The sequence below is a fragment of the Mus caroli genome, unplaced genomic scaffold, assembly GCF_978045245.1.
Source record: "Mus caroli unplaced genomic scaffold, Mus_caroli_1 scaffold_4, whole genome shotgun sequence".
Lineage (NCBI taxonomy): Eukaryota > Metazoa > Chordata > Mammalia > Rodentia > Muridae > Mus > Mus caroli.
Window position 1 is genome coordinate 20224100 of NW_028227259.1, and position 26418 is coordinate 20250517.

General features: G+C 38.8%; 1 protein-coding gene across 2 annotated transcripts in view; it reads right to left on the minus strand.

The window, feature by feature from the left end:
• Positions 1-4666: 4666 nt before the first annotated feature.
• Positions 4667-26418, minus strand: part of Slc25a40 (solute carrier family 25 member 40) — a 34319-nt gene continuing 12567 nt past the window's right edge. For both annotated transcript variants that reach the window (XM_021162591.2, XM_021162590.3), the window contains 7 exons: positions 25158-25225; positions 23051-23175; positions 21794-21967; positions 18251-18360; positions 9645-9726; positions 6585-6665; positions 4667-6257 (listed from right to left, as the gene is read on the minus strand). In XM_021162591.2, coding sequence (XP_021018250.1) covers positions 6151-6257; positions 6585-6665; positions 9645-9726; positions 18251-18360; positions 21794-21967; positions 23051-23175; positions 25158-25225 — 747 coding nt within the window. In that variant the 3' untranslated portion in view covers positions 4667-6150. The remainder of the gene's footprint in view (positions 6258-6584; positions 6666-9644; positions 9727-18250; positions 18361-21793; positions 21968-23050; positions 23176-25157; positions 25226-26418) is intronic.

Below are 26418 nucleotides of genomic sequence, written 5' to 3' on the forward strand. Positions count from 1 at the left end.
TAAATCAGACTTCTCAACAGAGACACTAAAAGCAAGAAGAGCCTGGACAGTGGTCATGCAGACACTAAGAACACAATAGGCAGCCCATGCTACTATGTCCAGCAAAACTCTCAATCAACATAGATGGAGAAACCAAAATATTCCAGGTCAAAACCAAATTCAAACAGTATCTATCTACCACGTCAGTCCCACAGAGGATTCTAGAAGGAAAACTCAACACAAAGAGGGTACATACATTAAAGAAAAGGCAAGGTATTAAGCATCTCACAACAAAGCCAAAAGGAGAGAACCACATGCACATAAAGCCACCTACAATGACAAACACAACAGGAAGTAACAATCACCTGTCCTTAATAGCTCTCAATGTCAGTGGACTCAATTCCCCTAGAAAAGACATAAGCAACAGACTAGGTATGCAAACAGGATCCAGCATTTTGCTGCATATTAGAAACATGCCTCAATAACAAAGACAGATACTACTTCAGAGTAAAAGGCTGGGAAAAGGTCTTCCAAGCAAATGGTTCCAAGAAACAAGTTAGAGTTGCCATCCTAATATCCAATAAAATAGACTTTCAACTAAAAGTTATCAGTGAGATGAGGAAGGACATTTCATAGTCATCAAAGAAAAAAATCCACCAAGAGGAACTCTCAATTCTGAACATCTATACCACAAATGCAAGGGCACCCACATTCATAAAAGAAACTTTACTAAAGCTCAAAGCACACGTTGCACTCCACACAATAATAGTGGGAGACTTCAACACCCCAACCTCATCAATGGACAGATCATAGAAACAGAAACTAAACAGAGACACAGTGAAACTAACAGAGGTTATGAACCAAATGGATTTAACAGACATTTACTGAACATTTCACCCTAAAACAAAACAACATACCTCTTCTCAGAACCTCATGGTACCTTCTCCAAAACTGACCATATAATTGGGCACACAACAAGCCTCAACCAATACAAGAAGACTGAAATAATCCCATGCATCATATCAGACGATTACGAATTAAAGCTGGTCTTCAATAAGAACAAAAACTACAGTAAGCCCACATACCCATGGAAACTGAACAACTCAAATTGGTGATGCTTACCGCTGTAATTCCTGACCTCTTTCCTAGGTTTTCCATTTCCAGGGTTGTCTCCATTTGTGTTTTCTTTATTGTTTCTACTTCCACTTTTAGGTTTTGGACTGCTTTATTCAATTCCTTAATCTGTTTGATTGTGTTTTCCTGTATTTCTTCCTTCCATGGGGCCTTCCAACTATGGGGTCTTCAGAGGGGTAGAGGAGCTAAGCATCTGTTGCCCTGGCTGCAGTAGATCTCCTGTGAGGCCTTTAAACTGTTTGGTTTTCAGAGGAGCAGTCACCTTGTAGCCCTGTGTGCAGATGTTCTTCAGGGAGGCCTATGGACTGTGGTTTCTGTTCCCCTGTGTGCAGATGTTCTCCAGGGAGGCCTATGGACTGTGGTTTCTGTTCCCCTGTGTGCAGATGTTCTCCAGGGAGGCCTATGGACTGTGGTTTCTGTTCCCCTGTGTGCAGATGTTCTCCAGGGAGGCCTATGGACTGTGGTTTCTGTTCCCCTGTGTGCAGATGTTCTCCAGGGAGGCCTATGGACTGTGGTTTCTGTTCCCCTGTGTGCAGATGTTCTCCAGGGAGGCCTATGGACTGTGGTTTCTGTTCCCCTGTGTGCAGATGATGTTCTCCAGGGAGGCCTATGGACTGTGGTTTCTGTTCCCCTGTGTGCAGATGTTCTCCAGGGAGGCCTATGGACTGTGGTTTCTGTTCCCCTGTGTGCAGATGTTCTCCAGGGAGGCCTATGGACTGTGGTTTCTGTTCCCCTGTGTGCAGATGATGTTCTCCAGGGAGGCCTATGGACTGTGATTTCTGTTCCCCTGTGTGCAGATGTTCTCCAGGGAGGCCTATGGACTGTTGGGTTAGTTGCCCCGCATGCAGCTGAGCCCCTGGGACGTCTTCAGACTGTGGTGTCTGATTGGATGGCTATTTCTTCAAATTTCCCATAATTTCTTCAACATAAATCTCCCAATTATAGCTTTGAAACTTTCTCTTAAGATTGATAATTTTCAACATGTTCTCTTTTCCAAGATATGTGTGTACAGGTCAGAACTGATTCTATCCTGTGTGGAACCTGGGGCTTGAACTCAGGTTGTTATGCTTGGTGGCAAACATCTTTACCTATTGAGATATCTTTCCACACCTAAAATGTCTTAATAAATGTTGACAGAATAACAAATAAAAGCAACAGTCTCTAATTCTAAGATGGGAATTTTAGAATTCTAATTCTAATTTTGGAAAAATTAGAAAATGTAAAAGTAATACAGTGAATAAAATTTCCATGTGTCCCTAAATTAATGCCCAAGAAAAGTAGAGAAAAAAAAATCATGTGTCACATGCAGGAACATTTTTGGGGAAAATTGAATTTTACTCCATTTTGTAAAAAGCCAGATATGTATTAGGTTAATATATATGTGGTTAAAGGTTGTAATACATTTCTTTAAAAACAGTATTTTAGTAATAAACTATGAGAACGTAACTTTTCTTCAACATTAAACTTGAAGTTTGTGTCCTTTATAATAATCATCACTAGGATTGTCATTTTGCCCAAATCCCTGGAAAGAAGCAACTTGGGAGAAGTGTCCATTGTGGCTTATCCCCAGGAATGTCGCTTATCACGGTGGCAGCAAGAGTGTGAAGCAGGCTGGTTACACGGCACTGCCAACCAGGAGAAAGAGTGCCAACCTGAAGCCCCACCCACAGTGACTCACTGTCTCCATCAAGGCTCTAGCTACGAAAGAATCCACAACTTCTAAAACAAGGCTGCCAACTGTGGACTGAGTGTTTAAACATAGACACCTATGAGGAACATCTCACATCCAGGCAACAACCGACCACATTACAAAGAACTCGCATATACACTGTGCAAATCCTACGTGTGTGCACCAAAAACCTAACAAGCATACAGGGTCCAAAGCTTAGTTTGTTACTATAATGTGATTTCTGAGGATAGCCATTCAAGCCAACAATGGTTACATTAATTTAGAAGAGAAAAGTTTTGGAGAAAATTTAAAGAGTAATATTTATTTCAAAAACTAAATGTATTCAAATACTACTATAAAACAAACAGTTATTTTCCAAATATTAATGCTAATGAGTTAAATGTAGGGAAAATGTCATTTTTTAAAACAATTTCTTCTGTATGGGTGTTTTTGCCTACAGGTATGTATGTAGACACGAATGTATATATACTACGTGTGTGTAGTGCCTGTGGAAGCCCACTGGAACTGAAGCTACAGATAGCTGTGAAGTAGTACCACGTGGTTGCTGGGAAAGGAGCTCAGGTTCTCTGGAAGAGCAGTGAGTGCTCGTAAGCTGAGCCAGATTTCCAGTCCCAATTTACACTTCTTATCCAGCTGCATTGCTTGTGATGTGTCACTAATTAAAATGTATTTAACTTATTTTTGTCCTAATTATTTTTTGGCAAGTATAGGGGAACTTTTTACATATTAACAATGATACTATTTCAAATATGTTTCTGTGCTCCGTTCCCTGCTCTTTTCTAACAATAAAAAGAAATATAACAACTTAAGGGAAAGGTTAAGTTTAATAATGAACTTTCATGTATGTATTTCATAGCATTTTATAGTGATTGTATATGAAAGCCAGTGGTACTTCTAAGAAAGCACAACATATTTTAATAAAAAAAAAAAAAGGAAAGAAAATCACTTTTGTGGTTTGTCTCTTACTGTCAATTATAATGCTAAGTGAAGGCAGGAATACAGGAAGAACTATGGTGTGAAATGTTAAATGGTAATCCACGCTATCACTGGCAAGGCAAAGGAGGACAGGGCAGGCCAGCCAGAATTCTCTCCACAAGGATGCTAAGTTCCCATGGTGGGATGTTGCCACCCGTGGCCCACACTTCCCAATTCCCGTTGCTGGCTGGGGTGCCCTGTCGCTGTACTTTTCTCTGGATCCCAGTTGAGACTCCACTTGAAGGAAAAACCACACAATCTTAGCTTAGGATCAACAGGTAACACAATGCTGGGCACAGAAACTATCATCATAATTTTGTAAGCTACTTTAAGTTATATTAATTAAGTTATATATATTCTAACCCAACGTGTGTGTTTGTGTGTTCTGGCTACCTACATTGTGCCTCCAAGCTCTCTCTGGTCCAAAAGGAAGTCGTCTTTCTCCTATCTTCTTTCTTCCTCTCCCCAACTGGGAAGTTCCACCTACTCCTTGCCCAGTGATTGGCCCCTTGAAATCTTTATTCATTAGGGGAAGGTTCTGCCACAAAGAACATGCAGGATGGAGGCGAGCCACCATGGGCTAAGGGTCAAGAGAACATGGCCCAGAGGGCTGCCTCACTGGAGTTAGGAGTAGCCCAGGGGGAACATAGTAAACAGTATGTGATAACTCAGGGTTATCAATAGGAAAGTAGATTCTAACAGCATAGAGGGTAGGCAGCTGCCCAGCTACTGTGCAGCTGTTATATGCCTAAGGCATATTAAAAGAATAAAGATTATGTGCGTCTTTCATTGTATTTCATCTGACAACATAAACTGTCTAAGACAGAAAAGAAGGCCTGGGTCAGGATTTAAAAATTTTTACTACTACAAATCACAAATACACATCTGTATATATTAAATTTTAATGTAAGCCAACACAGGATTGTAATGTAAAACAACATGGTACAATAAACCATGTATCATTTATTTCTGATGAAACATACAAACACTTTCTACTATGATACAAAATGCATTTGTTCACCTACCAACCCTAGAGATCATTGTCACCAAAATACATTCTGCTGTTGTGGCTGGGAGGGTATACGTCATATTTCATAGAATACACATAAGAACGTGATAAAGTGCTTTTTGCTTTATAGAGATAAGTAAATAATAATAAAATAGCATTTCTTGCATTGCCGTCTTAGTGACTTATTAAATTATTTATCATCTGTGCCAGAGGTCAGACTCTGAGTCACACATTCCAAAGCCGCCGCTTTCTACCCCTGCATTCTCATCATACTTAAAATCTCATTCCTGAGCTCAGTGTGGGAAAGGGCACGTGCTGCTAAGCCTGACCACCTGAGTTCAAATCCCAAAGTCCTCAAGGTGGAACGGGAGAACTAACTCTTCAAGTTTTCCTCTCACCTTCATGTATATATAGACATATACAACAAATAAATAAGGGTCATTTTTTTAAAAACCTCATTCCTACTTAAAGTGATAAATATATTCATGTGTTTCATATACAATTAATATGAATAGCCTAAAGTCAATTTAAATGTTTCTATGTGCCTGTGTTCTGTATGCTGTCACCTGAGTGAAGGTGTGGGATTGTAGCAGCATCATTTTGGGACATCAAATAGAGTTGAAATTTTTGGAGCATTTTATAATTTGGTCTTTTAGACTAGGAATATTGATTGTAGTAGAAAAAGTTATAGAACTGACCTAAAGAGCTCTACAAACAATGACACTTGGAAGGCAAGCTAGTTACCAGCAGCCCATTCCTGCTTGTACATTTGCATCACATAAATGATTATGCTTTGGTCCACACAGATAAAGTGGCTACACTTTTCATTAGGGACTTCTACACTACAGGCCACCTTAACTCAGTAACAGGAGTGAGGGAATACAATGCCCCTGAATTAAAGAAGTTAACAGGTACCATCTGAGGAATATGAACAATGCCACATGATAGCTCTTCCACTCTCTACTGAAATGCTGAGACTTATGATTTGAATTTGCGTGGAACTGCACTTAGTTCTCTACACTGCAGTGCTTAGTACACAATCCAAAAAGTTCTGATGTGCCCCACATTTACAGCATTAATTTAAAAGGAAGCGTGTAATGATATTTGCACTCAGAAAACTTGACCTGTTAAGCAAGAGTACTAAGTGGCTGCAGTTTCTGGATTATGTTTTTAATATTTCAAAAATTAAATAATTCAAATTATGATCTAGAGGTGGATGAGAAATTATTATTCATTTAAATTATAGGGAAGACACATAAAATCATACTGTAAGATAATAATGTTGAAAAAAACCATCTTGCCTACAAATTTTCATCTTATTTGGCTCTGGTTGTTATTTCAAGTCAAATGTCCATCATAGGAATTACCGACTTGCAACATTTTGCTTCTGGAAGAACGACTTTCCTAATTCATATGAACTGATCATAATGGCACAAGCAGGAACAATTTTAACTAATCGAGGAATTAGACCTGAAAGAGAACGGGAAAAACAAAACAAAACACATTTTACCTTATTTTTTTTAATGTAGCATTTGGCTTCATAATGACCAAATTAAATGATTTGCAATACCAAATTCTGTATCATCAACAGGCAGCAAAGATCAGGTCAAACTGTTCACTCTCAACTTTAAATTCAAATTTTGTAAGTCTACTACTGAACATTTATTTTAACTTATCACAATATTTAGGAGAAAAAAATATAAAATGTTACCTATCGCTTTTTGCTGGAAGCTAATTGTAGAAGGAGATGAAAACGGATAATTGTGTTCAAAGACTCTGTAAAGGAAAGATTTTTACCTGTAAATAACCCAGAAAATCCTTTGTCAGCAACAATGTTCTTCATTATAGTCCAGGTTGACATATCCAAAGATGCAGGCACTATGTTCAAAAAATGTTAAAAGAAAAAATAATACCAATCATAAAACATAACTTAATAGATCCATTCTAGCTACTGTTCTATTTCTATGAAGAGACACCATGACCAAGGCAACTCTTATTTAAAAAAAGCACCTAATTGGGGGCTTGCTTACAGTTTCCAAGACTTCGTTTATGGTGATGGAGGGAAGCAGACAGGCATGCAGCTGGAGTGGTAGCTGAGAGCTTCACATCCTGACCCTCAGGCAGCAGGCAGAGAAACACTGAGCCTGGCCGTGGTTCCTTAAACCTTAAAGCCCCCCCCCCCCCCCCACTATGACACACCTCCTCTAACAGGACTCTTATGCCTTTCCAAATGGTTCCACAACTGGGATCAAGCATTCAAATATAGGAGTCTATAGGGACCATTTTCATTTAAACCCTCACAAAAGCATACATAAATAATATATTTCATTATAAGAAGGATCTGTTTATCTAGGAGTTATTATATATATATATTCTTGGTTTTTTGACACAGGGTTTCTCTGTAGCCCTGGCTGTCCTGGAACTCACTTTGTAGGATGGCCTCGAACTCAGAAATCTGCCCGCCCCTGCCTCCCAAGTGCTGGGATTAAAGGCGTGCGCCACCAGGCCTGGCTTAATCTTTATTATGCTCAACTATGGACTGACTAGATAGCCTAGCCTGACCTGCTCTCTAGCTGAGGTTAACCTCAAGCTCAAACACTTCTAACTAGTCTTCCTGAGTGATGGGGTACAGCTGTAAGCCACCAGACTCAAGTTCAATTTTTAATGCCTGGGTTCCTTAAAAAGAAGGCAGCTCTACATGCAAATATGCACACATCTGTAAGCAAACAAGTAGGAACATACAAAAGAGCTGGCAGGCTCCTCATAAAAATCAGTGGTATTACTATTTGTACTTTCTTGCATGTGAAAAATATTTCACAATGAAAAATGGAAGATATAGAAACCCCAGCTATATATCTCTTCTAATCTAACACAAGTCCAGAAAACCATTTTCATTTCAATGTTATTATCCAAAGATTAACAGAAGGAAAAGAACATATGTAGTGGTCTGAATAGGTTGACTTGGCCAAGAAGGAATAACACTATTAGGAGATGTGTCCTTGTTAGAAAAGTATGGCCTTGTGCTTTGAGGCCCTATGCTCCAACTCCACCCAATGCAGAAGAGACCCTCCACTTAGCTGCCTGCAGAAGAGAATCTCTTTCTGCCGGCCTTGGGATATAGACAGGACATAGAACTCTCAGTTCCTTTTTCAGCACTGTGTCTGCCTGGATGCTACCACACCTCCTGCCATGATGATAATGGACTGAGCTTCTCAAACTCTAAGCCAGCCGCAAGTGTGTGTGTGTGTGTGTGTGTGTGTGTGCGCGCGCGCGCGCGCGCGCGCACGTGCGTGTGTGTTTCTGAGGACAGGTCATTCTCCCTCCCTGATGATATTCGATGCCCTGCTTCATTCAAACCTTTCCAATTACACCTGTAATTACACTTCAAATGATAGGCTATAGATACCATCTAAGTATAGGAGGGAGGCAAAACTGAAAAACTTTGCTCAAGAGGATGCCACTAAATTCACATATAAAGCCTATAAGAACTAACAGAATAAAACTATAATTACCTCCCAGGTTTTGTTAGTGCCTAATGTTAGAGGAAACTTGGTATTTAGTAGTAGGTCAAAGATAGTTATTCAGATTAATTTACAGAGATCTATAAAGAACATTTCTTTAACATTATAATGCTAACTTTATGCAAAAAAGAAAATCACAGGTTAGAAAGTTCACTTCCATTAAAATAAACTATCATAAAGCTTATACAGAACATTTTTACAATAGATAATCCCTTCCGTCTCATGATACCGTGGGTATTTCCCTTGGGTCTCACCTTGTACACCCACTAGGAAGACTCTGAACTCAGTCCTGCTCTGCCTCCCAGGGATGCACAATAACAGCCAGGTTTGCTACATTTTTAAACCAAGATAAATGACGGCGCACATGGCCGGGGCTTGGGAGAGGTAAGTATACTTCCATGATAGAAAAAATTATAGGTTACAAAGGAAATGAAATAAAGGTGAAAAAACAGGGTAAAATTGTGAGAATAAGAAATGTAAAAATCAATGTTGTACTGGCTGGTTTTGTGTGTCAACTTGACACAAGCTAGAGTTATCACAGAGAAAGGAGTCTCCTTTGAGGAAATGCCTCCGCGAGATCCAGCTGTAAGGCATTTTCTCAATTAGTGATCAAGTGGATAGGGCCCATTGTGAGTGGTGCCATCCCTGGTCCGGTAGTCTTGGGTTCTATAAGAAAGCAGGCTGAGCAAGGCAGAGGAACATCTCTCCATGACCTCTGCATCAGCTCCTGCTTCCTGCTTCCTGCTTGAGTTCCAGTCCTGACTTCCTTGGTGATGAACAGCTGTGTGGACGTGTAAGCTGAATAAACCCTTTCCTCCCAGCTTGCTTCTTGGTCATGACGTCTGTGCAGGAATAGAAACCCTGACTAAGACAGATGTCTGAGGAACAGTGGCTCAGTGACCTCCTGCCATCTTTCTGGACACAAGGTCTTATAGTTATAGTGGCCTTAGATGGCCGTTTTTTTGTTTTTGTTATCTTTTACACTGATTTGTCTAGAGTTCTTTTATTGATTTATTTCAAAGAGTACTTAGTGAATAAATACAGATTCGAAAACAAACCATAAGAAAAATTAGAACAACTTAGCTTTTCATGATAAAAGTAGTTTTTTTTTTCTTCATGGAAGTTAAGAGACTTAAATGTTAGCAGCCAACAAAAAAGCTTTAAAATTTCTAAAGCTTTCTTAGTATTTTTCTATTCTAACAATACATCTTTATCAGTTTCATTAAGAAAGAATAAGATCTCAGAAAAACAACAGTGTTTTCTGATTTTATGTATTCCTAATAAAATCACACAAGGGAAACAAACAATATCTTAAAATGCTTTAAATTAAACTTACATTTACAATACTCATCCGTCCACAGTTGCGTCTGTTTCTGTGTTTTTACTACATCAAATGGTAAAGTTGCAACAGCTGCAAACTGTCAAAAAGTGCATTTAAATCCTTAATTTTTAAAAAGTATTTTAAAATATTAGCATTATTATTTAATATAGATAATGACAAAAATCACAAACTGAAATTTAAAATAAACAAGATATACTTAAAGTTTTTAGTGCAGAAAACAGGTTACAGCTCAAGTATTCATCATAAAACTCCAAAGAGCAGCCTCAGAAAAGTCCCTGTTCTTTCCCAAGACCACGTGGCCACCAATGGCAAAGAGAGAAACAGACTGCTGTGTCTTTATACCAGTGTTCAGTTTCTGATTCTCTTGTGTCACCAATACTATATTACGATGTACTATGAGAGTGTGTGTGTGTGTGTGTGTGTGTGTGTGTGTGTGTGTGAGATGTAGCTCAGTCTCACCTTCAATTCAACTGTGTAGTCAAGGACTACTTGAAGTCCGGGCACTCCAGCCATGCTTGCCAAGTGTTAGCATTACAGGCCGAGCCTTCACACTCAACTTTTTAACATATTTTAAAGTAGAAATTCTCCAGTGCGAACTTAGCATATGAAAATTTCCAGCAAACATTTTTCAAATGATTAGAAAAATTAAATTTAAAAGTTAATGAAGCCAGGCAGTGGTGGTACACGCCTTTAATATCAGTACATGGGAGGCAGAGGCAGGGGGATTTCTGAGTTTGAGGCCAGCCTGGTATAGAGTGAGTTCCAGGACAGCCAGGGCTACACAGAGAAACCCTGACTCGAAATAACTTAAAAAAAAAAAAGTTAATGAAAATATACTTCAAACTTTCAGTTTCTACATACCTTTTGATGCATATATATAGTTAACAATGGTTAAAAAAATTACATATCTACACTTTTCTCAAAGTGGTGCAATTTATCACCTTTTTCCATACTGTCTTAAGTTAGATCGAAACAGATAAATTCCTTTAAAAATGTGGTCACGTGGAGACCACAGGCTGCTTCTACATATTCCAAATGAGTTAGGACAGCTCTCTCTGTAGCACCACCACATTTACGAGTTTTTCCCACTGCACAGACAAGTCTTTATTTCAAAGTTGTTAAAGGTAACCAATAATTTCTACATTAAAAATCAACGTTTCTATGTTCAGTAGCAACATTACTGTGGAGACCTTCCTATTCCTGTATAGCTGGTGCCTCTTCGGGTCATCTCTCAATGCTGAGCTGACACGCATGAGATCTGAGTGTTGTTTTCTAATTCCTGCTCCTACTGCCCCTATCCAACTTGTACAACGTCCCACCTCTCCACTCAGCCCCTCTAAGTCTTACTTTGTTTGTCTTTAGAGACAAAGGCTGTCATCACCAGTCTAAGCTGGCCCAGAAAGCAAGCTTCCTGCTTCCACCTCTCAAACACCAAGTACTGACTTAATGTCTTGCTGCTCTGTAAGTGCAATCTGTCTGTGTCACGTAATAAATGATCACACAGTAATTTTGGAATTATGTGGATCTAAGACAACACTTTCTTGCCAAAGCAGTAGTGAGATGATGAATCTGTACCACTTGTATGGTGAGAAAGCTCACCCTTTCTCACCATAACCCAAAAATGGTCCTCTGTGTTTCTTCCCTTTTAGTTTTTTCTCAAAATTCCTTTAGAAATTTCTAAGTAGCCCAAATTTTTTTTTCAAGAGCCACAGGAACAGAGAATAAACATTGTCTGTTTGATTTGATGATATATACTAGACAAAACTCCACAACTCCATGACTATTACCTAACCATATCGACTAACATTTATTGAACTAATGTACTATAAAATACTGTTTAAAAAGTGTTATGTCGAGAAAAAGCACCGGGGCAGCTGGGGCGCAGGGTCGGCTGACACTCGCCAGCTACCCACAACACCCGCCACAGGATCTTAAGACTTCTGGTGAGTGGAGCACAGCTTCTGCTCCAATCCAATTGCGCAGGACCTGAGACTGCATTAGTTAGGGAAGCAGAAACCGGCCTGAGTAGGGCCACAGGCCTCATCCGGCCAGATCAGCGCTGGGGTAGCGGGAGCGCAGGGTTGCCTGACACCCACCAGCTACCCACGACCCCCGCCGCAGGATTTTGGGACTGCTGGTGAGTGGAACACAGCTTCTGCTCCAGTCCAATCACGTGGGACCTGAGACTGCTCTGGTTGGGGAGAGAGAAATCCGGCCTACATAGGGCCACAACCCTCTTCCGGTCAGAAAAGCACGGGGGCAGCTGGGGCGCAGGGTCGGCTGACACTCGCCAGCTACCCACAACACCCGCCACAGGATCTTAAGACTTCTGGTGAGTGGAGCACAGCTTCTGCTCCAATCCAATTGCGCAGGACCTGAGACTGCATTAGTTAGGGAAGCAGAAACCGGCCTGAGTAGGGCCACAGGCATCATCCCGCCGGATCAGCGCCGGGGTAGAGGGAGAGCAGGGTTGCCTGACACCCGCCAGCTACCCACGACCCCCGCCGCAGGATTTTGGGACGGCTGGTGAGTGGAACACAGCTTCTGCTCCAATCTTTAAACAGTGACAACAATAACAACTAACCCCAGAGATTAACAGATGGCGAAAGGTAAACGTAATAATCTTACTAACAGAAACCAAGACCACTCACCATCATCAGAACCCAGCACCCCCACTTCGCCCAGTCCAGGGCACCCCAACACACCGGAAAAGCTAGACACGGATTTAAAAGCATATCTCCTGATGATGATAGAGGACTTCAAGAAGGACTTTAATAACACACTTAAAGAAATGCAGGAGAACACTGCTAAACAGGCAGAAGACAATAAAGAGGAAGCACAAAAATCCCTTAAAGAATTGCAGGAGAACACTGCTAAAGAGTTACAAATCCTTAAAGAAAAACAGGATAACATAATCAAACAGGTAGAAGTCCTTACAGAAAAACAGGAAAACACATCCAAACAGATGATGGAAATGAACAAAACCATACTAGACCTAAAAAGGGAAGTAGACACAATAAAGAAAACCCAAAATGAGGCAACACTGGAGATAGAAACCCTAGGAAAAAAATCTGAAACCATAGATACGAGCATCAGCAACAGAATACAAGAGATGGAAGAGAGAATCTCAGGTGCAGAAGATTCCATAGAGAACATCAGCACAACAATCAAGGAAAATGTAAAATGCAAAAAGATCCTAACTCAAAACATCCAAGAAATACAGGACACAATGAGAAGACCAAACCTACGGATAATAGGAGTGGATGAGAATGAAGATTTTCAACTCAAAGGACCAGCAAACATCTTCAACAAAATTATAGAAGAAAACTTCCCAAATCTAAAGAAAGAGATGCCCATGAACATACAAGAAGCCTACAGAACTCCAAATAGACTGGACCAGAAAAGAAATACCTCCCGACACATTATAATCAGAACAACAAATGCTCTAAATAAAGATAGAATACTAAAAGCAGTAAGAGAAAAAGGCCAAGTAACATATAAAGGCAAGCCTATCAGAATTACACCAGATTTCTCACCAGAGACTATGAAAGCCAGAAGATCCTGGATGGATGTTATACAGACACTAAAAGAACACAAATTCCAGCCCAGGCTACTATACCCAGCCAAACTTTCAATTAACATAGATGGAGAAACCAAAGTATTCCACGACAAAACCAAATTCACACATTATCTCTCCACGAATCCAGCCCTTCAAAGGATAATAACAGAAAAAAACCAATACAAGGACAGGAACCACGCCCTAGAAACAACAAGAAGGTAATCCCTCAACAAACCTAAAAGAAGACAGCCACAAGAACAGAATGCCAACTTTAACAACAAAAATAACAGGAAACAACAATTACTTTTCCTTAATATCTCTTAATATCAATGGACTCAACTCCCCAATAAAAAGACATAGACTAACAAACTGGCTACACAAACAAGACCCAACATTTTGCTGCTTACAGGAAACTCATCTCAGAGAAAAGGATAGACACTACCTCAGAATGAAAGGCTGGAAAACAATTTTCCAAGCAAATGGCATGAAGAAACAAGCTGGAGTAGCCATTCTAATATCTGATAAGATTGACTTCCAACCCAAAGTCATTAAAAAAGACAGGGAGGGACACTTCATACTCATCAAAGGTAAAATCCTCCAAGAGGAACTATCAATCCTGAATATCTATGCTCCAAATACAAAGGCAGCCACATTCATTAAAGAAACTTTAGTAAATCTCAAAGCACACATTGCACCTCATACAATAATAGTGGGAGACTTCAACACACCACTTTCACCAATGGACAGATCATGGAAACAGAAACTAAACAGGGACACAGTGAAACTAAGAGAAATTATGAATCAAATGGATCTGGCAGATATCTACAGAACATTCTATCCTAAAACAAAAGGATATACCTTCTTCTCAGCACCTCATGGTACCTTCTCCAAAATTGACCACATAATTGGTCACAAAGCAGGCCTCAACAGATACAAAAATATTGAAATTGTCCCATGCATCCTATCAGATCACCATGGACTAAGGCTGATCTTCAATAACAAAATAAATAATAGAAAGCCAACCTTCACGTGGAAACTGAACAACACTCTTCTCAATGATACCTTGGTCAAGGAAGGAATAAAGAAAGAAATTAAGGACTTTTTAGAGTTCAATGAAAATGAAGCCACAACATACCCAAACTTATGGGACGCAATGAAAGCATTTCTAAGAGGAAAACTCATAGCTCTGAGTGCCTCCAAAAGGAAACTAGAGAGAGCACACATTAGCAGCTTGACAACACACCTAAAAGCACTAGAACAAAAGGAAGCAAATTCACCCAAGAGGAGTAGATGGCAGGAAATAATCAAACTCAGGGGTGAAATCAACCAAGTGGAAACAAGAAAAACTATTCAAAGAATCAACCAATCAAGGAGCTGGTTCTTTGAGAAAATCAACAAGATAGATAAACCCTTAGCCAGACTCACTAGAGGGCACAGGGAAAGCATCGTAATTAACAAAATCAGAAATGAAAAAGGAGACATAACAACAGATCCTGAAGACATCCAAAACACCATCAGATCCTTCTACCAAAGGCTATACTCAACAAAACTGGAGAACCTGGATGAAATGGAGAAGTTCCTAGACAGATACCAGGTACCAAAGTTGAATCAAGATCAGGTTAATGATCTAAACAGCCCTATATCCCCCAAAGAAATAGAAGCAGTCATTAATAGTCTCCCAACTAAAAAAAGCCCAGGACCAGATGGGTTTAGTGCAGAGTTCTATCAGACCTTCAAAGAAGATCTAATCCCAGTTCTTCACAAACTATTCCACAAAATAGAAACAGAAGGTACTCTACCCAACTCATTCTATGAAGCCACAATTACTCTGATACCTAAACCACAAAAAGACCCAACAAAGATAGAAAACTTCAGACCAATATCCCTTATGAATATTGATGCAAAAATCCTCAATAAAGTTCTTGCTAACCGAATCCAAGAACACATCAAAACAATCATCCATCCTGACCAAGTAGGTTTCATCCCAGGGATGCAGGGATGGTTCAATATACGGAAATCCATCAACGTAATCCAGTATATAAACAAACTCAAAGACAAAAACCACATGGTCATCTCGTTAGATGCGGAAAAAGCATTTGACAAGATCCAACACCCATTCATGATAAAAGTCTTGGAAAGATCAGGAATTCAAGGCCCATACCTAAACATGATAAAAGCAATCTACAGCAAACCAGTAGCCAACATCAAAGTAAATGGTCAGAAGCTTGAAGCAATCCCTCTAAAATCAGGGACTAGACAAGGCTGTCCACTTTCTCCATACCTATTCAACATTGTACTTGAAGTCCTAGCCAGAGCAATTCGACAACAAAAGGAGATCAAAGGGATACAAATTGGAAAAGATGAAGTCAAAATATCACTTTTTGCAGATGATATGATAGTATATATAAGTGACCCTAAAAATTCCACCAGAGAACTCCTAAGCCTGATAAACAGCTTCGGTGAAGTAGCTGGATATAAAATTAACTCAAACAAATCAATGGCCTTTCTCTACACAAAGAATAAACAGGCTGAGAAAGAAATTAGGGAAACAACACCCTTCTCAATAGTCACAAATAATATAAAATATCTTGGCGTGACTCTAACTAAGGAAGTGAAAGATCTGTATAATAAAAACTTCAAGTCTCTGAAGAAAGAAATTCTAGAAGATCTCAGAAGATGGAAAGATCTCCCATGCTCATGGATTGGCAGGATCAACATTGTAAAAATGGCTATCTTGCCAAAAGCAATCTACAGATTCAATGCAATCCCCATCAAAATTCCAAATCAATTCTTCAACGAATTAGAAAGTGCAATCTGCAAATTCATCTGGAATAACAAAAAACCTAGGATAGCAAAAACTCTTCTCAAGGATAAAAGAACCTCTGGTGGAATCACCATGCCGGACCTAAAGCTCTACTACAGAGCAATTGTGATAAAAACTGCATGGTACTGGTATAGTGACAGACAAATAGACCAATGGAATAGAATTGAAGACCCAGAAATTAACCCACACACCTATGGTCACTTGATCTTCGACAAGGGAGCTAAAAGCATCCAGTGGAAGAAAGACAGCATTTTCAACAAATGGTGCTGGCACAACTGGTTGTTAACATGTAGAAGAATGCGAATCGATCCATTCCTATCTCCTTGTACTAAGGTCAAGTCTAAGTGGATCAAGGAACTTCACATAAAACCAGAGACACTGAAACTTATAGAGGAGAAAGTGGGGAAAAGCCTTGAAGATATGGGCACAGGGGAAAAATTCCTGAATAGAACAGTAATGGCTTGTGCTGTAAGATCGAGAATTGACAAGTGGGACCTCATGAAACTACAAAGCTTCTGCAAGGCTAAAGACACCATCAATAAGACAAAAAAACCACCAACAGATTGGGAAAGGATCTTCACCTATCCTAAATCAGATAAGGGACTAATATCCAATATATATAAAGAACTCAAGAAGGTGGACTCCAGAAAGTCAAATAACCCCATTAAAAAATGGGGCTCAGAACTGAACAAAGAATTCTCACCTGAGGAATACCGAATGGCAGAGAAACACCTGAAAAAATGTTCAACATCCTTAATCATCAGGGAAATGCAAATCAAAACAACCCTGAGATTCCACCTCACACCAGTCAGAATGGCTAAGATCAAAAATTCAGGTGACAGCAGATGCTGGCGAGGATGTGGAGAAAGAGGAACACTCCTCCATTGTTGGTGGGATTGCAAGCTTGTACAACCACTCTGGAAATCAGTCTGGCGGTTCCTCAGAAAATTGGACATAGTACTACCGGAGGATCCAGCAATACCTCTCCTGGGCTTATATCCAGAAGATGTCCCAACCGGTAAAAAGGACACATGCTCCACTATGTTCATAGCAGCCCTATTTATAATAGCCAGAAGCTGGAAAGAACCCAGATGTCCCTCAACAGAGGAATGGATACAGAAATTATGGTACATTTACACAATGGAGTACTACTCAGCTATTAAAAAGAATGAATTTATGAAATTCCTAGCCAAATGGATGGACCTGGAGGGCATCATCTTGAGTGAAGTAACACAATCACAAAAGAACTCACACAATATATATTCATTGATAAGTGGATATTAGCCCAAAACTTAGGATACCCAAGATAGAAGATACAATTTGCTAAACGCATGAAACTCAAGAAGAATGAAGACCAAAGTGTGGACACTGTGCACCTTCTTAGAATTGGGAACAAAACACCCAGGGAAGGAGTTACAGAGACAAAGTTCGTAGCTGTGATGAAAGGATGGACCATTTAGAGACTGCCGTATCCAGGGATCCATCCCATAATCAGCTTCTAAACGCTGACACCATTGCATACACTAGCAAGATTTTGCTGAAAGGACCCAAATATAGCTGTCTCTTGTGAGACGATGCCGGGGCCTAGCAAACACAGGAGTGGATGTTCACAGTCAGCTATTGGATGTATCACAGGGCTCCCAATGGAGAAGCTAGAGAAAGTACCCAAGGAGCTAAAGGGATCTGCAACCCTATTGTTGGAACAACATGATGTACTAACCAGAACCCCGGAGCTCTTGTCTCTAGCTGCATATGTATCGAAAGATGGCCTAGTCGGCCATCAATGAAAAGAGAGGCCCATTGGACTTGCAAACTTTATATGCCCCAATATAGGGGAATGCCAGGGCCAAAAGAATGGGAATGGGTGGGTAGGGAAGTGGGGGGCGCTATGGGGGACTTTTGGGATAGCATTGGAAATGTAATTGAGGAAAATATGTAATAAAAATATTAAAAATCAAAAAAAAAAGTGTTATGTCACACCAAATCATAATTCCTGTAATTATGTAACCAGTACAAGTCTATTAAAAATCAAATGTGTGTAGAATAAAAACATTGATAGGAAGAGCATTTTAAAAGTTTAGATAGTAGAATTTATTTCTTTGAAACAGGAAAAAAGTGTCCTCTCAATATACATGAAATGCTTGATAAGATCTTGAACTGTTTTTAATACTAATTAGAAAATTTCTGGAATATTAACAACAACAACAACAAACTTACCGAACCAGACAATGCCCCTGAAGTAAAGTTGATCATAAATGTTGGTTCATATAAACCAGACTTCTCACAAAGCCACCTCTTTAAATTTTCATAATTATACCAGTACATTGCTGTAAGACAGAATGACATGAGCACAAGTTAGAAAACATTGTAGACTTCAGAGAAAGAACTATGATGTACAAATCAAAGGGAATCAGGGACTCTAGTCTTGATTCCAGCTGCCCTTTATACCTAAAATTAGGTGGGATTAGAAAGGGGGACTGAAATTCTGAAAATAATTTAACAATCTTTAACGAAAACAAAACCAACTACATCAGTACTGTTGAAATAAAATTGAGAACCCGGAGAGAGGGCCAGCAGGAGAAAGGTCAGGGAACAGGCAATCTACTGACAAGAACAGTGTAAGGACCAAGAGAAGATGAGGCACACTGACCCGAGTGCCATGAAAGGCTACACCATGGCCAGATGAAGTATTCCAGAAATATAAGGGTATTTAATATGACTCATCTGCACACTGTAGTAAGAAAGCCATGGAAGAGCCTACTTATGATGGAAAACACTGGAGAAAATTAACACTCCTTTAAAGCTAACTCAAATTCTCGGAAATATAGAGATAAAAAGATGTTAATGGTAAAAGATATGTAACAAAAACTTCTATCAAAAGTAACTACTAATACATAGGAAGAAAGGAAATTAAAATAAATGAAAATTAAAACATTGAAGACCTAATATACATTATCTACAAAAGAACTTCAAAAGATGTTTACACTAATTAGAGTCTCTTCATTTTTTAAAAGGTAGCTAAATATCATCTAATAGGCAAAATTCAATTGCAACTTTATTACCCACAAAGCTTTATGAAGCAAATTTATTGTAAAAATACAGGTTTAAAAAGAATCAGAAAGGTCTGGTGGAGTGGCTCAAAGGGACAGCACTGGCCTAGCACATACAATGTCCCAGGTTCAGTATCCAACACCCAACAAAATAACAAGCAAAGGCTACCAAAACCTGGAAGGTGAAGTATACCTATAAAATATAGAGTGCATATAACCTTTATGAAGAAAACTTTAAACAGCTAATCAAACACTTAAAAATATTAACACACATCTATCAATCTTAGAAAAGAATAAGGCAACATCAAGATTATTTCTTAATAAAGCACTAGCGATTTAGACTGTATTATTGGCAAATTATTGTCAGACAAATAGACCAGTAGGACAAAATTCACTCATACATGCAAATCTCTTTACCAACTATATCCACAAATCAATTTTCTCTAAACAAATGGCCAATGAAACAATGCCAACCTTTGTAAGTAATCCCTGATATACAAATCAAAGTGAGGCACTTTAAGCAAATAAACATAACTTAAGGACTTTGCCAATGACAAGCTTATGAAAGTATAAGGCAGCAGAAAACATAATTGGTGATAAGTGCATATATGCATATAATCACTTAAATTTTGTTACTACAGTTTTTCATTGTGTGTGGGTGTGTGAGTCCACAGGTAGATCTGAAAACACCTTACAGCAATTGGTTCTCTCTTTCTTTCCACTAGGTGGGTCCTGGAGCTGAGCTCTGGTCATGAGGCACCTTGCTGGCCCTATTTTTGTGTCTTCTGTTATTGTGAATTTTATTTCATGTGCCTGCATATATGTCTGGCATGCTCGGTGCCAACAACACTCAGAAGAGGGCATCAGATCTGGAACTGGAGTTAGGATGGCTGTGTGCTGCCATGCGAGTGATGGAAACGAGACCCAAAAGACCAAGTGCTCTTAACTGCTCAGCCATCTCTTCAGTCTTGTTTTTGAGGGGCTCTTGTTGTTGTTTTTGACACAGGGTCTTACCGTGTAGTCTAGCCTGGCCTTAGATTCATGGAGATCCTCATGTCCCAGTCTCTCAAATGTTGCTATTACAGACATGAGCCATCACACCTGGCTATAATCACTTTTAAAAAAAAGGTCACTTTTCGTTGAGCATAATGGCACATACCTTTAACACTCAGGAGGCAGAGGTAGGCAGATCTCTGTGAATTTGAGGCCAGTTTGTTCAATTTATCAAGTTCCAGGTCAGCCAGAGTTACAAAGAGAGGCCCTGACTCCACAAAAATTAAACTAAATTAGAAAAATCAGAAATATACTTAAGATATTTGGATGAATCAGCAGTTCAATATGAGAAAACTGTTGTTTAGGTACAATAAGAAATTGTATAAAATTATTTTTCATAGCAGCACCACTTTATTTATACATATATGTGATGATCTGAATAGGAATGGCCCCCACAGATGTATGTGTATGAGTGCTTGGACATAGGGAGTGGCTTTGTTGGAGGAAGTATGCCACTGGAGGTGGGCTGTGAGGTCTTATAAGCTCAAGTCTGTCCAGTGTCTCTCCTTGGTGCCTTCGGATGAAGATGGAGAACTCTCAGCTCTTTCTTTAGCACCAAGTCTGCCTACTTGCCACCATGTTTCCTGCTATGGCAATAATGGACCAAATGCATAAAACTATGAGTCAGCCCCGATTACATGTTTTTCTTTATAAGAGTTTCCTCTGCTGTTCTTCACGGCAATACAAACCAGACTAAGAAATATACGAGAGTAAAAAGTAAGAAGACACATTACCTACAAAGCTAAATGTATCTATCTTATGAAACTTTTGAGTAGAAAAATGGTTTTAAAGATCAAAACTAAACAATGTACTTTTAAGCATAATAAACTGGAAAACATTCTATAGCCAAATAAGATGATAAAACTCCAGTACGGGGGACAGCGTGACAGCTCAGTGGGTAGAGGCACTTGCTACTTTGTCTGAAAAGCTGGATAAATCCAGAACCCACACAGTTGAAGGAGAGAACCAACTCCAATAGTCTGAAGTTACCACTGGGGGGTAGGGTGTGGGGCAGCTGTGCAAGGGTATATGAACAGCTTCATGATCTAACACAGCGGGCAGACATTCAAGCTCGTATGATGACATGGCAAGTTCAGAGGTATTCACTTTGTAAACATATATCTGTGTTTCTTTTTATAAACCAGAAAATATTTTTAAAAGTAAACTGGCAAAGGAAACTGTGATTAATTACTTACTTTATGTCTCAATAAAGTATCAAGTCAAGATAATTACCTATTTGATTTATAATAGTCTCTTATAGAATACTTATTTAATGGGAATTTTTTAGTATTTAGTATTTAGTTTTACTAAAAATTAAGTTCAGTTAATTTAAAGATGGTCTTAAGTACATTTATAATATTCTGATTTGTATTTTACTTGCCTTATTGATTATAATTTATTTAATTTAGGATAATGTTAAAGTAGTTAATACTATCTGAGTATGAACACATACTAATGAATGCTTAGCAGCAGTTCAATACAAGGACCTGAATTAGAAGCTGTTTATAGGCTTGTATAGTTCTGAAATACAAATAATGAGCTACAAATTTGTGGTCAATACAGAAAAAATAATTACTTTTGAAACCTAGCAAAGTATATGGTCTAATAAGACAAAGCTCCTTAAAAATGAACAGCTAGTAAATAAGACAAAGCCTACCTGAGAAAGGCACATCTCTAAGAATAGTAGGAGCCCAGCCCTTCCAAAGGGAAATCCAACCATCTTCAGACACTCTCATGCTCACAAATTGATATAATTCCTTGTAAGAAAACTTCTTAGACTGCACCTTAGTTCTGATCAGTTCTAATGGACTTATCACTGTTACCGCACCAACTAATACAAACAGGAGAACACATAAATTAAAGCATGCATGATGGGGGCAAAAGTTAATGCTTATACATTTTGTTTTATAATCTCCCCCTTCCCACCACCACAGACTATGCACTCAAGTTTCCTGCATTTAGAGAAATTGCATGTGTCAGCACACCAGGAATGCTACGAGGGAGCCTCACTCTGGAAAACTTGCCTTTGCAATCTCTACTTCCAGGTTAAGTCTATGTTCTGTATAGTCTTAAAATCTTAATTAGCTCATGAAGCAAAGGTCACTTGTGACACTTACAGATGTCTGTTCTGGTTGATTTCTGCTCCCTTCCCTCATCTCCACAGAGACCTTTTCCTCCCTGAAGCCTTCTGCCCCTGGATTTTCCCTTCCTACAGCAATAGTTCACGTGTCTATGTTATCCTCACTTATTCTTAATGCCTATAGAGATTAAAATAGAGTATCTAATGCTGTCAAAAGATTTTCTCATGTTACCTTTTTCTTGGTTTCAACTCTTTCAAGGATAATATTAAATATTCTAGAGTCAACCAGAGAACCATTAAAATCGCAGCCAGTATTTGCGAATAAACCACGACTCTTTCTCCTTCTCCTCTTCTTTGAAGGAAGGGTCTCATTATATGGAATCAGGCCTTTAGAGGTCACCGCCCAGGGACTGGGGTTAAATCACATGCTACCATGCCCAGTGGAAGCATATTTAACAGAGACTGTCCTACCCAGAGGCAGAGACAATCTTCCTTCTGACTAAGCTCTAAATCCTAGAGTTTATTATAAGAAATGTTATAAAAGTTTTGGCCTGAGTCATGTGTGAACTCATATATTGAAAATTTAGGTAAGAATCAATTCTGACATCGGTCTTACTAACTGGCTAAGATTCAATGAAAATGAGATAATCCTATCTCCTGATGGCAATCACCTACTTTCTACATGGCTTGTGGAGTATAGATACCAACAATTACTACAAACTAGAATGCAAGACACACCATAGCAGTATTCTGTACATTATACATAGTCTCTGTAAATATCCACATTTAGATGTTCTAAGTAGAAATCTAAATAAAAACAGCATCATTACTTACATCTGGCGACAACCCCAGCAACTATTGGTATTCGCGTTTCATTTTCTCCTAATTTGGATTTCAGAAAAGCACTTAACTGTTCATAGCAGGTAAAATAAATAACGGTGGCAGGAATTGCCATCACTCTGTCAGAAGCACACACAAAATATGTTCAGGATTATCAAAAGGCACCTATACTGTTAAGTTCACATATTAGTATAATTACTCTATGAGAGAAATCTGAGTGTGTACATATCTGTGTATACATGTGTAGCATATGTGCCTGTATAGGATTTGTGTGTAAGCATGCAGAAAGGCAAAAGGTCAAAGTTGGATGTCTTGCTTAGTTGCTTTCTACCCGATTTCTTTTTGAGACAGGGTGTCTCACCGATGGTTAAACTGCTTGACCGGCAAGCAGCAGGAACGCGTCTGTCTCTGCCTCCTAAGTGGTTGGATTACATGTGTGCTCCCATGTGCCTGGCACTTTAAAGTGGGAGCTGGGGATCACAATGGAGGGCCTCAGGCTTCCACAGAGAGCACTATATGGCCATCTTCCCAACACCAACTTTTCCTAAAAGCTTAAGAATAACTCTACATCAGTTTTAAATAAGCACACCAGGAATGCTACAAGGGAGCCTCACTCTGGAAAACTCGCCTTTGCAATTTCTACTTCCAGGTTAAGTCTATGTTCTGTATATTCTTAAAATCTTAATTAGCTCATGAAGCAAAGGTCACTTGTGACACTTACAGATGTCTGTTCTGGTTGATTTCTGCTCCCTTCCCTCATCCCCACAGAGACCTTTTCCTCCCTGAAGCCTTCTGCCCCTGGATTTTCCCTTCCTACAGCAATAGTTCACGTGTCTATGTTATCCTCACTTATTCTTAATGCCTATAAAGATTAAAATAGAGTATCTAATGATGTCAAAAGATTTTCTCATGTTACCTTTTTCTTGGTTTCAACTCTTTCAAGGATAATATTAAATATTCTAGAGTCAACCAGAAAACCATTAAAATCGCAGCCAGTGTTTGCGAATAAGAATAACTGTAAATCAGCTCATATACCACAGCTGTTCATAAGTAGAAGTAAATTACAATTACACTGTCAGCATTATACTCATTAGTTGTGAGGGAATTCTGATGACAGTTAAAGTGAAATATTAAAGGGAATTATTATTTAAATAGAAATAAAAATTTCAGGCACCAGTGTATCATACAGACTAGTGCAACAAGAAATCACTCTGCTTATGGTGTGTCATCACAATCACAGTGACAGCTTCAATACTATACAGATAGTCCATGCTAAGAATTTAGAAATAGGACTGATTCTGGAGCTGTCACTAAGATTATCATCTTAGGCTTTAAAGTACATGCCTCAAGCATCCTTCAAGGCTGAGTAATTCCCTCCATACAAAAGACAAGAGGAAGCCAAAACATTTGCTGGGATGTTTATATTCAGTTTTTTGAGTTTATATTCATTCACAAACTTGTATTTAGTAGAAAACTAGAATTGAATATATAAATATTCAACATATCTACTAGCACAACAGAAAGAAAAGTATCAAATCATTTATTATCAAACAAACAAAAAGTATGTAGACATGCAATAAAAACTGTACATACTGGCGAGGAGGTGGTGGCACACACCTTTAATCCGAGCACAAGGAAGGCAGAAGCAGGTAGATCTCTGTGAGTTCAAGGCCAGCCTGGTCTATAGAGCTAGTACCAGGATAGCCAGGGCTTCTCTAAGAAATCCTGTCTCAAAAAACCAAAAACTGACAAACAAAAAACAAGAAAACCACTCTACATTCTGAAAGTCAGGTGAGTTTTCCAAGGCAGAAACCCTTCACATGCTGCTTTACTCACTGCCAGAATAAGTACACCCTGCGCCAGGCCAGGAAAAGAGTTTTCAAAAGTGACACCTGCTGATGAATATGGTCTAACTGCAATGACCCATATATATGAATATAATCTTCCTTGGGTTTTGTGAGTCCTTCTAGAATATCAAATGTATAGTGTGAAACTCATTAAACAATACTTCAGGGAGTGAAAGAGTTCTAACATTGAAATACAAGGCCTTGCTCAACTATGCTGATTATAACTTAATAGAAAACAGTGAATTTCAACTTACAGAGTAGGAGGGAGTCCGCTCCACAGGGATTTTATGCCCTCATTTCGAAGAATTTTTAAAAAGGCATCCTAAAATTATAAGCAGAAAAATAAACAAAATTCATCTTTAAACCTAGTAAAGATTTATAATGATAACTAGTAATCTGAATGCTTTAACCATTAATATCTAAAATATAAGTTTCTTGGATTTATGAATACCCTTTCTTATAAAACAATTTCACATATATAAGATGGAATGCTTCCAGACAACATTCTTAGACTGAAGTCTCCACTACTTGCTTTGGCTTTTTTTTTTTTTTTAATTTATTTTATTTCTACCTAATAAGCTTTTGAGGGGCTGGAGATATTGTTCAGCAGTTAAGCTTGCTCTTCCAGAGGACCTGAGTTCAGATGTCAGCACTCGTTTTAGGTGGCTCACAAATTCCTCCAGAGGACTTGACGCCCTCTTCTCACCTCTGGGTAGTTGCATACATGTGGCCATAGACTCAAACAGACACATATACACAAGTTAAATTATTTTAAATAAAAAGTTTTCATAAGATTACTACAAAAAAGGCAGAATTGATCATAGACTCTCTTCTAAGTATGAAATCTGAGAAAGTGTCACTACAGACCATGTTATAAAAAGTCTCTGATGAGGAATCAAAAGCAGTCAGAATCTAAAGCAAAGCCTGCTAGTAACAAACTCTTACAACTTAATAATAAAAACTTAAAAACTGTCAAAAGATAGAAGTTTCACCATGATAAACTATGTTCAACATCATTAATCACTGTGGAAATAAAAATCAGAACCACTTTGAACACAGCAGACAGATTAAAATAAGACACATTAGGTGCAGTGCTGCAAGCCTGTAACCCCAGCTACCTGTGAGGCTCAGCCAGGCAATGGAAAACCCAAGGCCAGCCAAGAAGGAAGGGAAGGAAGAGGGGAGGGAGAGAAGAGAGAAGAAAATGGGTCCTAGTGAGGACTGGAGAAAAAGTAAAATGGTATACCCACTTTGGAAAACAGTTAGTTAGTTTCTCAAAAAGCTAAACAAATTAGTACCATATAAACCAAAAATTCAATTCAGGATATACATGGAGGAGATATTAAAACACATGTACACACAAAATTTAAATGTTGATAACTGCATTATTCACTTCCCAAAGTGAAATAACCTAAATGTCCACCAACTAATAAACAGAGAAATAAAATGAAGTCTATTCATAAGATGGTATGCTATGTAGGACTCAAAAAAATGTGAAGACAAATCACAACACTG